A 15,938-nucleotide genomic window follows, 5' to 3' on the forward strand; every position below is an offset into this window, starting at 1 on the left:
ATGGGCTTTGGTTTGCCCAATAGGATTCACCAGAAAGAGATAGAGGACTGGCGGAGAGTGAAGGATTTATTGCCTGAGCCTCTGTTGCTATGGGTTGGCTCTGAGACCCTTCACTAAGGCCACAGCTCCAGACAGATGGCCCTCCGAGTGTGGCCACTCTCAGGTTCTGGTAACCACTCCCTCCCCAGCACTTCCAGACTGGGGGTGGTAACAGCTCTTCTCTGTGGCCAGCCAGGGGTATTACTGTTATCTGTGCTCTGTCTCTATAGATAGTCTTAAAACACTCTCCTCAAATTAAGTCTCAGTGCGCTTTGTTTCCTGCCAGATACCTTGGGGGGAAAGGCATTTTAGAGATAGGGGAAGGTGAGTGGGCAAAGAGGTGAGAGGCACTGACCTTTCTGGCTGAAATGAAAGGTGGTAGAAGAGAGGAGGCAGGAGTCTAGAATGAGAAGGGCTTTAAATACTAAGCAAAGGAGTACGACGTCCCTCGACGTTTCCACGTTTGGGTAACCTGCATCTCTCCTCTCTTCCAGGAGACCCTGCCTGCAGTCCGAAGCGCCCACCGCCCCTCCCCCTCCACGACGCCCTCCAGCCAGAGGACAGGCATGGCAAGGTGGGGAGGCTCCCGCCTTCGCAGCTGGCTGGCTGTGCTCTCCCTGCTCCCCTCGCTGAGCCTGGCGCAGTACGAGAGCTGGCCCTACTACCCTGAGTACTTCCAGCAGCCGGCTCCTGAGTACCACAGGCCTCAGGTGCCCTCCGACGTCGCCAAGATCCAGCTGCGCCTGGCGGGGCAGAAGAGGAAGCACAGCGAGGGGCGGGTGGAGGTGTACTACCAAGGCCAGTGGGGCACCGTGTGCGATGATGACTTCTCCATCCACGCAGCCCACGTCGTCTGCCGGGAGCTGGGATACGTGGAGGCCAAGTCCTGGGCGCCTAGCTCCTCTTACGGCAAGGGGGAAGGTAAACACCCTGTGCTTTGGAACTAGTGCTAGTGTCCCCTACAAATCCTGGAATGGGCTTGCACGGGGTCAAGCTGGTCAAGAAACCTGCAGTTGCTGTCGAATATGAATTCCTGATAATAATACTCAGTCTGGGCAGCGTTTCTGTGTTTGTGCAAGGAGGTGGGAGCCTAGCGGTGCTGGGGAAGGGTACAGTGACCAACTGTCCTGCTTTGCCCAGACTTTCCTGGTTTTAGCACACAGTCTGGTATCCTGGGCAAGCCAGACTGGTTGGTGACTTTAGGCAGGGACTGAAGTCAGTCTGTGCTCATCGCCCCAAGCATGTGGCCTGTTGCAGCCAGGGCAGTTGGTGCCTTTCTCCCCGTTGCCCTTCCAAGGAGTTCCTTTTGCTCCTTCTTACGAAGGCTGCCAACAGGCTAGCATTCTGAGGCTCCACACCTTCCTGCCCTGTACTTCAACACTCACATGCTACTTTGAGTTTGGCCACTACAGGAACAGAGTTGCTTTGTGTTTTTCACTTTGGTTGGCCTAGTCTTTCTTCCCTGGAGATAGATGTGTGTGTATGTGTGTGTCTGGGTGTGTATTTATTTATTTTGGTAAGAGCTTTGAGGGACCCTGGCCGGTTTGGCTCAGCGGTTAGAGCGTCAGCCCACAGACCACTGAGTTGCTGGTTAGATTCTGGTCAAGAACACGTACCTTGGTTGGGATTTGTCCCTAGCCCTGGTTGGGGTCGTGGGGGAGGCAGCCACTCGATATGTCCCTTTCACATCAATGTCTCTCTCTCTCTCTCTCTTCCTCTCTTTCCCTCCCACTCTATCTGAACAAAAATGGAAAAATGTCCTTGGGTGAGGATAAAAAAGAAAGAGCTTTGAAGTAGGGCAGGTGTTGGAGCCTAGAGCCTTGAGCTCAGTTCTGTTGCTGACCTAACTAATTTTGTCCTTTATGAAAGATGCTTATCCTCTTTGACCTCAGTTTCCCAATCTGAACGTTGGGCTCTCAAGAACTTTAGAAACTTTCACAGTTTATGATACTAAGTGGGAAAGTAGTAAGGGTGAAGAGCATTATTAAAAAACAAAAAAACAAACAGGAGCTGAGAATGACCCTCCCTGAGTTGGTAAAGCAACTTGGCGGACTGCACGGAAGAGAGGTAACCAAAGTCTCATCCCAGACCAGTGGAGTAATGCCTTGCTGATGGCATGAGTATCCCCTGGGGACTAACCCATGATATTCTGGGTTAGGGTGTAGGCTGGAGCCTAGGACTCCATGACTTTTGGAAGCCTCTCAAGTGATTGTGTAAGTAGCCAGGTTTGGGATTCATTGAATTAGATCACTGTTATTGTCCCTTGCAACCCTGGCTTTCTGTTATTCTAGAAATTATAGGAGAAAGGAAATCCCATATCATACATGTCTCACCTCTGTGCAATTGAAGTCCTGTTGGAGTCATCTGATGTCCCCGACTCTGGGTTCCTTAGCAGGGACAAGAGTAAAAGCAGTAAAAACTAGTTAGCAAATGCTGGGCTTTTAAACCCACTTCCTGTCTTCTTTACAAAAACCCCTGACATTTCTCCATATTCACACATCTCCGTTTATTATGCTAGTTGAGTGACCCAGGAGTAGCTTTGTTTTCTATTCCAGGCTGTCGAAGCCTAAATAATGACTATGGGTTTTTTACACTGGCAACTTTATTTTATTTCTGCCTAAACTTAAAATTTACCTGTCATCAGACAAGATGGGTGTGGTTTCCCCCTCCCACGATCACCTGCCCAAGAGTGGGCATAGGTGGCTGGAGAGATGGTGACCTTGCTCAGTGCCATTTAGGTTTGACAAAGGGAGAAAAGCTCAAGGGAGTGGAGGAATTTAAATCATGGTCCATGGAAGGTACTGTGTGGAGGAGTTGGTGGACAGGAGCAAGCTGGGGTCAATGGATTGTGGGTCCCTGCTGAGACTGCAATACTAGAAGTGTGCTGGAAGGATGGGGCGGGGGACATGCATGCAGGGCAGGAGGACCAAACGGAGATTGGGGAGGGGGTGTGATTATTGGTGATGACAACGTCTAAGCTATGGCCTTGGGGTAGTAGCTGACATAGGGTGGAGGAGAGTCACTGGAGAGAGGAGGATGCTTGACAAAGAGTCCAAGAGTTCTGGAAAGGTCATCTGTGTGGATATTGAAACCATCGAGACTAGGAAAGAAGTATCAAAGAGGAAGGGAGAAACAGATGCTAAAGTAATATTAACTGTCGTGTCTCCAGGACTTTAAGGATCATGCTGTTCACATAAAGGGGGGCTTGGTTTACATTATGAGAGACCTTTTAAATATAAATGTATTTGAATTTTGTCAGTTTAGGATTTTTAACACGGGGTTCAAAATGGAAACTGTAAATATCAGCTGATCGATTCATGTTGATTTGAGAGAGTATTAAGAAAAATTGGCAAACAGTACTTGGACCAGAGGAGGTGACTAGGGCCCTGGGGTGTGCTTCCATAGGGCTTAACCTGAGAGTTGGCTCTGTGGATGAGCTGGGATGCCATAGCTGCGGCCCTCAGAGGCACCCCTCCAGGAGTGTGCACTGTCACCCACTCCTCTCGAGTTCAGGGTGTAGTCATGAAGCCAGGAGAGCTCCCACATCTGCCTGTCCTGTCAGCCTGGCCTGTCAGTGGGTCTTTCCTCCCAACGTGACTCTGAGCTCAGGGAAACCATCAGCCCTGTTAGAGCATTCTGGAGGGCACAGCTGCCCCACTGCTCACCCTCTGGGTGGGTCTCAGTCACCTGGGCCTAAAACAGTTGCTTTCCCCTGCCTGTCATTAGATCTGAGCTCAGATCTGTTTCCCAGCGCACCCTCCACCAAGCAGATCCGAGTGACAGAGCCAGCAGGTGACCAAGTGAGACCCGAAGACTCTTGAACAATTTCCATTTTCCTGACAGAGCGCAGGGAAATGCTCAAGGCATTCAAGTAGAAATTGATTTATGATTGTTCTCTTCCAAATGGTCTGTTAATTTGTTTATACATCTCTTCTCCTTTTTTAAAAAAAATCCTTACCAGAGGATATTTTTCCATTTATCTTCAGATAGAGTTGGAGGAAGGGAGGGAGGGAGGGAGGGAGGGAGGGAGGGAGAGAGAGAGAGAGAGAGAGAGAAACATTGATGTGAGAGAGAGACACATTGACTGGTTGCCTCCCGCAGGACCCCGACCAGCACCAGGGACGAACCACAACGAAAGTATGTGCCCTTGACTGGAATCGAACCTGAGACTCTTTGGTCTGCTGTCCAATGCTCTAACCACTGAGCAAAACTGGCCAGGGCTCTTCTCTTTTCATCAGAAGCATTTCTTAGAGTAAATGAGTGGAAAGGGTAAAATGAAGTTTTGCTTCTGATCGACTGGCTTTTGTGTCCAAGGTTTGAACCTCATATGTGTCCCAAGTGCCACTTTCCTAGCAGCTCTGAGATGGCATCGACGGCACTGTGCCTAGAATCACCCCGCCTTCCAGTGGGCAGCTCCAGAGCTGGCTGCTTTGGAATCAGGACAGTCTAGGTGGTAGGCATGAGTCATACAGGAAAGCAGACTGTCATGAAATCAGGCCATATGAGAATACCATGCATGGTGATGCTGTTTCCACCATCTAAGAAAAAAAATGACTGGTGAGAATACACAGAGGGTAGATTGATTGGGGGTGAATTGAAGCTCCTTAAAAAAGTTTTTTGAGGTAAGTTCATTTAGGGGCTAATTGCAAATGTTTCTTATGAGAAGTTAAGGAGACCTTGGTGTATCTTTTTAAGCTTTTCACGCTGCCTTTAGCCATGAGCTGTGTGGCTCCCCATCCCCTTAGGGAGGATGAGCCCTCTCACTGCAGATGGAATAAGGGTGCTGCTTCTTTTCACTGTCTCTGTCCCTTCAGCAACTTTGCTACAGAATGTTCCAGGGAAGAGGCCTGCATCAACCGTGGCGGGTCTTTTCCGTTTCTGGTACTTAGCAAGACAAACACTGGTTTGTTGTTGAAACAGCAATCGTTAGGGAGCATATGTTTCAGTGGAGCTTGATGACTTGGAAACCAGGCAAAATTGAGAAACCAGTTGGAAAAACCTCAGCCCAGATGTTTTCAATGGCCCTTTGTTCCCCTCAATGCATCTGAAGTGCTCTCGTGGGAGCCCTGACCAGCATCTGTCTCAGCAGACACCTGTCATCAGGGCCTCCCTGCCAGGAGACTGGCCCTGCCTCCTCCCTGACCTTTCAGAGCCTCGGGGTCTCCTTGGTTTTCTCATCTCTACAATGGGAATGTTTTTATCTGCTTCTTTCTTGCATTATGGAAATAACAGTTTTCATTGTTTTTCTGACTTACTGGGAGGAGGAAGGGGAAAGGGAGGTTGAACATGTACTAGGAACACAGATTATTTATTGAATATTCATGGCAACCTGTTTGCTGGGTATTACTGATTTCAATTTAGAAATGGGAAACAGGCTTTTGTGAGCAGTTCACCGAGGCATTAACACCCAAGCCTGAGAGAGAATTTGAATCCCGGTTTTCTGACCTCATTATACTATAGAGTTCTATACGGAGTCATTAAGAAAAGTGTTTACCTGATTTTGTTTCCTTTCATTTTGTAGTGGCACTTATAAATAAAAATGACTATTTGGAAAACCCTGTAGCACTTTGAATTTTTTTTATTTTTAATTATTACAAAATACACATAACATTAAAAATGTGCCATCATAACTATTTTTCAGTGTACGGTTTGGTAGTGTTAAATGCTTCCACATCGTGGTGCAACCAATATCCAGAATGCTCTTCATCTTGCAAAATTGGAACTCTGTCCCCATTCAACAACCACTCCTTGCTCCCTCTCCCTCAGCCCTGGCACCCACCATTCTACTTTCTGTCTGTGAATTTGACTCCTCTAGGCACCTGTGTAAGTGGAATCACACAGTATTTGCCTTTTTGTGACTAGTTTACTTCACTTAGCATCATGAACTCAAGATTCACCCATGTTGTACATGTGTTAGAATTTCCTTCCTTTTTAAGGTTGAATAATATTCTACTGTATGGATACACCACATTTTCTCAATGCACACTTGGGTTGCTCCCACTTCTTGGCTGTTGTGAATAATCTGTAAGGCACATGGATGTGCTAATATGTCTTTGAGGCCCTGCTTTCAATTCTTTTAGGAATAGCTGAATCATAATTCTATTTTTAATTTCTTGAAGAACTACCATGCTGTTTTTCCATAGTGGCTGTACCGTTTTACATTCCCACCAGTAGTGCTCAAGGGTTCCGGTTTCCCCACATCCTCGCCAACACTTGTTATTTTCTGTTTTGTTTTTTGGTTTTTTAGTAGTAGCCATCCTAATAGGTGTGAGGTGGTGTCTCGTTGTGATGAACTCTCTAGCACCTTGTGCACACTCAGGTAAACGCACCGGAGATGAGCACACCCGCACAGGGCCTCCCAGCTGATGGCCCTGCTGCCACCCAGCCCTGCCTTCACCTGACTTCTGAAACGTAAGGAGGCAGCTCTGTGGATTAGTCTTTGAGTCGGTGGATGGAAGCATCAGGAATTGAGAACACTGAATGGGCCAGGGCACCGGGCGCAGGGCCGGCAGAGGGAATTGCCCTCTCTGAGCCAGAGCTCTGCATCTGTGAAGTGTGCATAACAGCTTCACCTCATCCTCTTCCCTGAAGCATGCGGAAATCAGGGGAGTAACACATGAAAATGCCTTAAAAGCCTCAATTGCAGGATAGCTTAGACTTTCCCTGAGGGGTCACGGTTCAGACTGTGCTACAGATAGAAGGTGAGTCTGGCTTGTGCTGTAGTCAGTATAACTAAAATCGTCATCGCTGCCATTTTTGAATAACTATGGGCCAATAATAAACCAGGCATGTGCTATTTATTATCTCTAGTCTACATATACTCCTGTGATTCAAATGTCATTATTATTCCCACTTTACTGATGAGATAAAAGGGCTTTGACCAAGGTTATATAGCTAAGTGGCTGAGCCAGAATTTAAATCTAGCTTAGTGTCGAAAGTCCCTGCTCTTTCCCCTAGACTACATGACATTCAGGTTCAACTTTGATTTCTACCCCGATCATGTTCAACCTGTCACATCCCTCTGGCAAGGGAATCCAGATGGTCTAGAAATATATGCAATATTTTAACACACTAAAAGTCAATTGATGACCACACACAGCTGCCAAGATTAGAGAAAAATTCTCTTTCTGTGTACAACTGTGGTGCCCCCAAAGGTTCAAACCTAGTTTGATGTAGTGCTTGATTTTTCTCTTCTCTACCTCCTTCAGGGCCCATCTGGTTGGACAATATCCACTGCACTGGCAAAGAGGCGACCCTTGCAGCCTGCTCCTCCAACGGCTGGGGTGTCACCGACTGCAAGCACACAGAAGACGTGGGTGTGGTGTGCAGCGAGAAAAGGATTCCTGGGTTCAAGTTCGACAATTCACTGATCAACCACATAGAGGCAAGTCGTGTGCTCTTGATGACTCCTTCGTGTGGATGCTTTTTTTTCCTTCACGTAACTCACCTTTACTCACTGATTTCAAGAAGTGTGTGTGAGCACTAAGGAGGGGCACCCAAGCCAACCCGATTTGGTGCAAGGGCAGTTGAGGGAGAATTTCTGGAAAAGCGATGCCAACAGTGGGGAATAGCTTAGGCAAAGGCACAGAGGCAGGGAGGTGTGAACTGGGGATAAGCAGGTCAGGACTGCTCAAGAAAAAATGGGGGTCATGTGAAATGCAGCTAGAAAGGTGGGCATGAAAGGCTTTCTGTGCCATGTTCAGGAGCTTGCCCTTTGTACTTGGAAAATGTATTAGCTATCAATTGCTGCATAACAACTTATCCGCCCAGATTTTGCAGCTTCACACAACAAACTTTTATTATGGCACATAGTTTGTAAGGTCAGGAATCCGGGAGTGGCTTTGCTGGTTGTTCTGCTCAGTCTCATAAGGGTATAGTCAGGCTGTCTGCTGGAGCTGGGAGATCCTCTCCCAGGTTGACTCACGTGGTAATTGGCAAGCTTTAGTTTCTTTTTTTTTATCCTCACACGAGAACATTTTTGCATTTATCTTCAGTTAGAGCGGGAGGAACAGAGAGAGAGAAACATAAATGTGAGAGAGAGACATCGATCAAGTGGCTGCCACCCACACGACCCCAACTGGGGCGGGGACAAACTGCAACCAAGGTACATGCCCTCAGTGGGAACTGAACCTGGGACTCTCCGAGATGCTCTAACCACTGAGCAAAACAAGCCAGGGCAAACTCAGCTTCTTTCTGGCGGCCAGCTGGAGCCTTCTGGTCCTCTCTACACAATCTCTCCATAGGCTGCCTGAGTTTACTCAAGACAAGGCGAGAGTGAGAGATCCAGAGAAAGAAAGAGAGAGAGAAGAGAGAGCAAAATTTGGAAGCCACAGTCTTTCCTAAGCCAATCTCAGAAGTGCTACCCATCATTTCTGCTGTATTCTATTGGTCATAAAACACAACCATGTACAGTGTGAGAGATTACTCAAGAGTGTAAATGCAGGAGGTGGAGATCGCTGGGGGCCGTTGCGGGGGCTTGCTACCACAGGAAAGTCGTTCCCAAATCTAGCTGGCGTTCAGAATCACTTTAAAAATGCACATACTGGGTAATATTTATGTTGAAATCTTATGACTCAAAGTTTTATATCTAAAATTTTAATGTAATGTTTCATATCATAAAAATTTTATCATGTTATCAAATATTCTCCAAACCATTATTTTTATTAGTTGCCAAATATTCTATCTTATGAACTTGCTATAATGTAGTTAACCTTTCTTGCTTATTGGGCTTGTAGTGATCAGTATATATCTAGAATTGCAGTATATATCATTGCTCATAATCTTTGACTGCATCTTTGATGATTTCAGTAGAATTTATGACAAGAAGTGGAGCTGTGGAATCATGGGTTTAAATAGTGTGTGTATTAAAGTTTCTTGACATTGATAAAAAAATTAGAGAAAACATTTTCTATTATGTTGGTTCCAGTTGTGTATAAAAGTACAATTCAGCCCTGGCTGGATTGACTCAGTGGTTAGAGCATGGGCCCGCGGACCAAAGAGTCCCGGGTTCAATTTCGTTCAAGGGCACATACCTCAGTTTCAGTTCATCCCCGGCCCTGGTCGGGGTCGTGTGGGAGGCAGCCAGTCAATGTGTTTCTCTCACATTCATGTTTCTCTCTCTTTCTCTCCCTCCCTCCCACTCTATCTGAAGATAAATGGGAAAATATCCTTGAATGAGGATTAAAAAAAAAGTGCGCCCTGGCCCGTTTGGCTCAGCGGTTAGAGCGTCGGCCTGCGGTCCAGAGAGACCGGGTTTGGTTCCCGCTAAGAGCATGTGCCTCGGTTGCAGTTTGTCCCCGGCCCTGGTTGGGTCATGTGGGTGGCAGCCACTCAATGTGTCCCTTTCACGTCGATGTTTTTCTCTCTCTCTCTCTCTCTCTTCCTCTCTCTCCCTCCTACTCTGTCTGAACAAGAAATGAAATAAATGTCCTCGGGTGAGGATTATTTATTTATTTATTTATTTTAATCCTCACCTGAGGACATTTTTCCATTCTTTGCTCAGATAGAGTGGGAGGGAGGGAGGAGAGAGAAACATCGACATGAAAGGGACACATGGAGTGGCTGCCACCCGCACGATCCAACCAGGGCCGGGGACAAACTGCAACTGAGGTACGTGCCCTTAGTGGGAGCCCAACCTGGATCTCTCTGTATCGCAGGCCGATGCTCTAACCGCTGAGCCAAACCGGCCAGGGCTTGGGTGAGGATTAAAAAAAAAAAGTGCAATTCACTCTTTATAAAAATGCAGACACTGAGGTCTCACTCAGACCTACTGAATCAGAACCTACCACTGTGGGACCAGGTTAATTTTTTCAGCTCTCTCAGATGATTCTGATGTTGCCAGCCTGACCCAAGGCAGCATCTGGGAATGGCAAAAGGCCCGTGAACTTTCTGCTACATTTATGATTTAATTTCAGATTTATCTTTTCAGCAAGTTCTCCACTTAAACAATGAAATTAATAGGTATTTATGGCGCTGCTCTTCTGCGCAGGGAATGTGGGGCTTAGAGCCAGCAGAGTAGGCAGCCAAGACTTTTTTTCTCAAGAAACATGTTCGATGTCACCCTCAGGGGGCAGTGGGAGCTGCCATGGGTCCAGGCCAAGGAGCCTTCACTGTGCTTTGACCTCCAGCTGACCCCAAGACTAATGCTGAAGAAAAGTGACTCTTGAAATTGCACAATTTGGGCTCCAGCGGAAGTGCTACCCAGACTGTGGTCTTTATGCTTTCCTCTCATGACTCACACTGTCCAGCTCTCTTCTCATAGATTCCTAGAGCATGCTGGGAACTTGTCCAAGCCTGCATTATAGCACGGAAAAGCGTCTCTAGCCTTCTCTCAGCTGGCGGGATGAGATCACTTTAGCCAACATTCTTCAAATGCTGCTCTTTTGAATAACTAGATGAGATTGTTATAGAGTTGATGTACTTTATTAATGCTCCAGGTACTGATGACAACTTTGCTTTACACGAAGTCTATGATTTGGGTTTTTCCAACCCAGTTTCACACTTTTCATCTCCACTCTTTATAACCTCATACAGAATAATTAGCACCCACTTATATGTACCCCATCTTTCCAACAAGATTGGAAGCTCCTGGAGGCAGGGGATCTATCTAAGTCACCATTTTATCCAATAGAAATAATGGTAGGTACCTAATGGGAACAGTATCGCCAATTCCCAAATTTTCTTCCCAGGAATGCAAATCAAAGATCATTATCCCCTTAGGCGAAGAGTCTCCCAGGATAAAATACCAAACTAAATAGCAATGAGAAGTACATAGAAGCAAACCATTCCTTTATAGCATTGCTCTGCCTGCTAGGACAGTGAGCTTATTCATAACATCTTTAATGGGCCTCTGTTCATCTAGAACCTCAGAATAGTCCACTTTGATTGTCAAGTGAAGATCCAGGCTTCTGGGCATAAGAAAGTCCTTGATGGTTTGAAGCAAAAGAAGGTGGGCCAAAATGTCAGTGGGTTTTGCCACTAGGAAAAAATGATTCCAGAAAAGGACCCTGTGGGTATCACTTCAACAGAGTGGTTTTATTGACTACCTCTATGGGCAGTTCTAGTGCTGGGCATTTGAAGGGGAAATAATATGGGTCATATGAAAAGCAGAATCTTAATTGGGTAGAATAGGTAGAGAAGTGATTGAAAAAGTATGTTGGAAAGTACTTTCTTATTCTGGAAGGGCTGAGAATCCAAGATAAGAAAGTTTGGTATCTACCTTTATCCTGGACATTTGTTGATTGCTGCACGCACATCACAGTTTAGGACACCATTAGGGAAAGAAAACTTGGTCCTTGTCTTCCAGTCCTTATAATCTGAGAAGGCAAGATGCATGCCTTAGGGAAAACTGGAAAGTCATTCCAAGGCATGAGCCTAGATCCTAAATGAATTGACAGTAACTCAGAGAGGACTGCCTGGGGGGACATCTGAGTTGAAGGGCCATTGACTTCCACAAACTTCCATACTCTGCATTTTCCTAGAAGGCCTCCCTCTTACTGTCATACAAGTCAGACTGGTTACCACGAGCCAGACTGGGAGCTTTCACATCCAGCCAGAGGCACTAAGGAAGTTTTCAAGTGATGGGCAGTGCCCTATAACCCCTTCCCTGTGGTATCGGATGAAAGTAGGTCATGAAAGGGCCCAGATCTCAGGATGTCTGAGGAGAGCCTTTGAGAGTTGCCAGAGGATTCTTCCATCCAGGACTTTGTGGCTAAAGCCTGTGCTCCTGGCAGAGCTGGCCTGATGGGCAGGGAGCTGCCCAGACCACCAAAGGGAATTTTTGTGGGCTGCTGAGAAGTTTCTCTGAAAAACCTCATGTAATAGCCTGTGCCAGGAGCTGAAGTCATGAAGTCACTCCTCTTGGCTACAGAAATGTCTCCTATAATGTTGTGGATGAGAGGACGAGATGTAGGTTTGGTGGGCGTGCTGCTGGGTGGAGTCACAGTGTGCTGACTAATGGTGCCCAGGACAACTGCTGAGTGGTCAGTGTGCTCACAGTGGATGGGCTCCATGGTATCTCCCAGGGTTCCACTCCTGCTTCTCCATCATGTATCAGAAATTTGCATGGAGATTAAAATGAGTACTGGTCAAATTCATGAGACACAGAACTAGGAGGGATTACTGGAATAGAACATTATGGAATGAGATTCAGAAAAACCTCAGTAGGTTGAAATCAAACTGTAACATATTAGGGATGAATAAAAGGTCCTATATTAAGGTTCTTGGGGGTGGGGGGTATCAGCCACAGAGCAAAAACTAGGGAGAATGACTGAAAAGTATTGATTATATTTAAAATATCTCTGAAGTGGATTAGTTGACCAACAGCTCAATATAAGCCATAGGCATGATAGGGCTGCTAAAAATGTGAATATAAACCCAGGCATTGATAGAGGAGCTATTTTCCTGAAGTCTTTGATTTTTGGACCAAGAAATGAGTGCAAGTTTCAGTCTGGGGCCATCTCTCAATTAGGTCACCCAGAGGAGGGACCAGCAGGATAGGGACAGGTGTGGAAACCATATCATAAGAAAATGAAGATAATGTGTCAAGAAAAGCGATCTGGTGGCAAAGGAGACATGGTGATTCTCTTAAAATATTGGAAGTGCTATTATAGAGACAGTGCTTATGACTTATTTGTATTAACTCCCAGAATTAAGATGGATGGGAAGGTAATGGGATGTAGATTTCAGCTCAGTGTAAAAATTCTGCCACACTGAGGGCTGCCCTTTTGCAGTGGATGATGTCCTGTTAGTGGTGAGCTCTTTGTCACTGGAGTAGTTCAAACAGGAGTTAGATGGCCTCTGACCAGAAAAATTGCAGCCAAAGTTCTGCACTGGGAAGGAAGCAGAATAAGATGATTGCCAAGTTCTAAGATCCGTGTTACTCTGCATTTATGAAAATGCACCCAGCCCACACAGCGGGCGCCCACAGCTGTTTATTGACTGTGTCTACCATTGTGTGAATTGGTGTGTCACACCCACCCACACCCAAACACACACACACACACACACACAGAAGGGAAGCCGATAATGTGTGTGCTGTGTACTCCCCGTTTTCCCTGCCTCTTCTCTGGCTCCTCACAACCTTGGCCTTGAAAGAGGCAGCAGACTTCTTGATTTCACTCTTCTACATCAGAGTATAAGAGCTCAGCCCTCTCTTGACTTCCCCCAGTTTGGGGCCCATACATTCCCAAGTGGCCAACAGTGGAGTGCAGTCAAAGTGAAGGGTCAGTTAATGCTTTCTCTGTGTCTTGGGACCCCAGGTGTAAATGACTGAACTAATCCAATGAATGTGATGTGGACACCTTATCCCTTCACAGCCATAGTCATCAGGGGTGTGGCTGGCTTAATAATTTCCATCCTCCTTAACCTCTGGAGATTGGGGACAGATCTCAGACCCTTAGAGATGACCCTCATAGGCGTGGTCTTCCCAGGAACACACTGGAATTTCTGAAGCCGAGAGTGGAAGAAAACTGTGCAGCAGTCTAGACCAAGTTCATCCCACTCTGGATGCCAGAGGCTTGAGTCACTAGGCCCTGGGGCCGAGCTGATGGAATTTTACTCAGTGAGCTAACTGCTTCCAGTGCACTTCTGCATCTGCCTGGGGCATCCTTGTGGCCCCTTGACACTTCATAAATTCCCTTAGAAAGAAGGGAAAGAACACACCTTCTTTGTGGGAATGACCCCACTGAGGGAGAGTTCACAGGTGTGGACCCTGAGCTCCCTGTTGGTCAGCAGCTAGGACACTAGGCAAGTCCATTGTCTCCTTTCAGATGAGCAGGTTGGATCCAGTGCCTTCTAGCTGTGACAGTCTGTCATCCAGAGTGGCCATTGTTTCTCCATCAGAATGACACAGCATGCACTCAGCATTTACAAGGTAGTTTTAAATATTCTGTTGGGAAAAATAATTAGGTGGTTTCTGCAGACTGTAGAGTTTTTCCTATCACTGATTTACCAGCCTGGGTTCATTTCATCCAGAAAATTAGCCAAGTGGAGTCTCAGTTCTCCCTTTTCTGTCACCTCCTGCTGTGCATTCTAAGTTTTAGTCACAGAGCTGAAGGCAGGACACCTGAGTTTCGGTCCAAGTGGAGCATGAGACTTGCAGCTGTGTCTGGAGAGACTGACCTTCCCGAGGTCTCTGGATACCTCTCTGTAAAATAGCATTTTCCTACAGACAAGGAGTCTCAAACCTTAAAACCACAAAATCTCACAAAGAGGTAAGCAGGAGCAAAAACTAAAATGGGAAATACTGTTTGTTCCCAGGGAATAGACCTGTTTTAAACCTAGAAAACAGAGCCCCAATCAAACCTCCTAGAATTTCAGAGGTTCTTAAATCAAGCGGCTTTGTTTCCTGTCTGTGGCAGGTAGACAAATTGGAAAAAGCATTAGATAAGGAGAGATTACAAATCCAGATGCCCCCTGAGCAAATCTCTCTACACTGGCTGTTTTGCACATTGCTAAGTCATGTTGTCATTGGAAGGCTTGTGTCTGGGGTCATGTGTGGTTAGATCAGGGAATAGTCAGGTCTTTTCCTTTTCTCTACCTCCCCACGCCACCGTCTTCCCATCCCGCTTTTGAAAGGCTCTTTTGCAAAAAGCAGTTAGGTTAGCAGAACTGATTAGAAATCCCTGAGCTGTGAGATTTAGGTGTGGCCAACCCCAGTGGCCCAGAGCTTCCGTTTCTCCCTTGTGACAGCAGGCAGCCCGGTGGTCTGGCAGGTCCAGCAGAGAGATGAGAAGGACAGAGCTGGGAGATTCGGGTGTCCCTGCCCTCCATTCTCACATCCTTCTGGAAGGGTGCTGAGACCTGAAAAAAGCTTTTTCTTCTCTTAGCCACAGGGACTAAAGTTGTTGCAAACATTTTAATTCCAGGAGTCTAGATTTTATTAGTCACAGACAGCTGCCAAATGCTTCAAGTTTTTGTTTTGTTATTTTTCCTCAGCATCAGCCTTATCTCACCAGGATCCAAGGCATCTGGGGGTGGAGGCCTGAAGCCCAAAAGGGAGTAATCAACTCTAAAAATTTCCCAGCACCCCCCGCCAGGAGTTTTGTTCTACCACCAGAGAGGAGGTACACTAGGGAGCACTGGGTGGCTTAAGAGAGAAAGGGAGGTTGTGTTCATCTCTGTGCAGTTTAGAAGGTGGTGGTCCCTCCAGGCCTAAATGTAGACCGGCTTCCCCCAGTGGCCGCAGGATAGCTAGACGGCCTCCCTCTGTGGCAAGAAGGGAAATAGTAACAAGTGGGCAGTGTGTGCCTGACTCTTCAGCCAGGGAGTGGAGGGTTACACCAGAAGCCCACAGCCTCTGAAATCCCCAGTCCTGCCGGACTGTCAGACTGTCTTGAGTTCCGTCTCTGCAGCTCACAGGGAGAGGATGTGTGAGAGCCTGTCTGGTGCTAACATTCCATGATCCTGTTTATCAAGGGCCTCCATGTGGCCAGACTTGCCAGTCACCACAAGGGACACAAGAGAAGTAGTTCTAAGGTGACCTATTTTTCCAACTAAATATAGGTCACAGCATCTAAAAAGCAAAGGGGCATTTGTGCAGCTAACACAACAAGATGTTTGAAATTACGCACATCCCGGCAAATCTGGGAACTTGGTTTGTGGCCAGAGCGTTGCACATGCAATGCTTCCAAAAGCAGAAATACTATTTTCATTGTTGGTGAAGTGAAATAAATGAGTAAGTAGAAGTATATATTGTTTTGGATGAAATAAGTGAATGAACAGTATGTAGTCACACTTTGAACAATGTGGGCTAGATGGGAAATTGTGTGGCAGTTTGAAATGGGTATGAAGGTGTAAGGAGTGCTCTATGGGAGGAGTGGGGTCTGAGCTGGGTGTGAGGAAACCTCTCTGTCAGGCAGTCTGCTTATATGACTAGGGCAGGCTGGTAGAGTCCAGTT

The 15,938-nt window shown here is 46.6% G+C and overlaps 1 protein-coding gene across 1 annotated transcript in view; it reads left to right on the top strand.

Moving 5' to 3' along the window:
- Positions 1-595: 595 nt before the first annotated feature.
- LOXL2 (lysyl oxidase like 2) overlaps positions 596-15,938 on the top strand; it is a 66,299-nt gene continuing 50,956 nt past the window's right edge. The window contains exons 1-2 of the mRNA XM_036241810.1: positions 596-960; positions 7,248-7,423. Of these exons, the coding sequence (XP_036097703.1) occupies positions 606-960; positions 7,248-7,423 (531 nt within the window). The 5' untranslated portion in view covers positions 596-605. The remainder of the gene's footprint in view (positions 961-7,247; positions 7,424-15,938) is intronic.

The sequence above is a fragment of the Molossus molossus genome, unplaced genomic scaffold (assembly GCF_014108415.1).
Source record: "Molossus molossus isolate mMolMol1 unplaced genomic scaffold, mMolMol1.p scaffold_m16_p_4, whole genome shotgun sequence".
Lineage (NCBI taxonomy): Eukaryota > Metazoa > Chordata > Mammalia > Chiroptera > Molossidae > Molossus > Molossus molossus.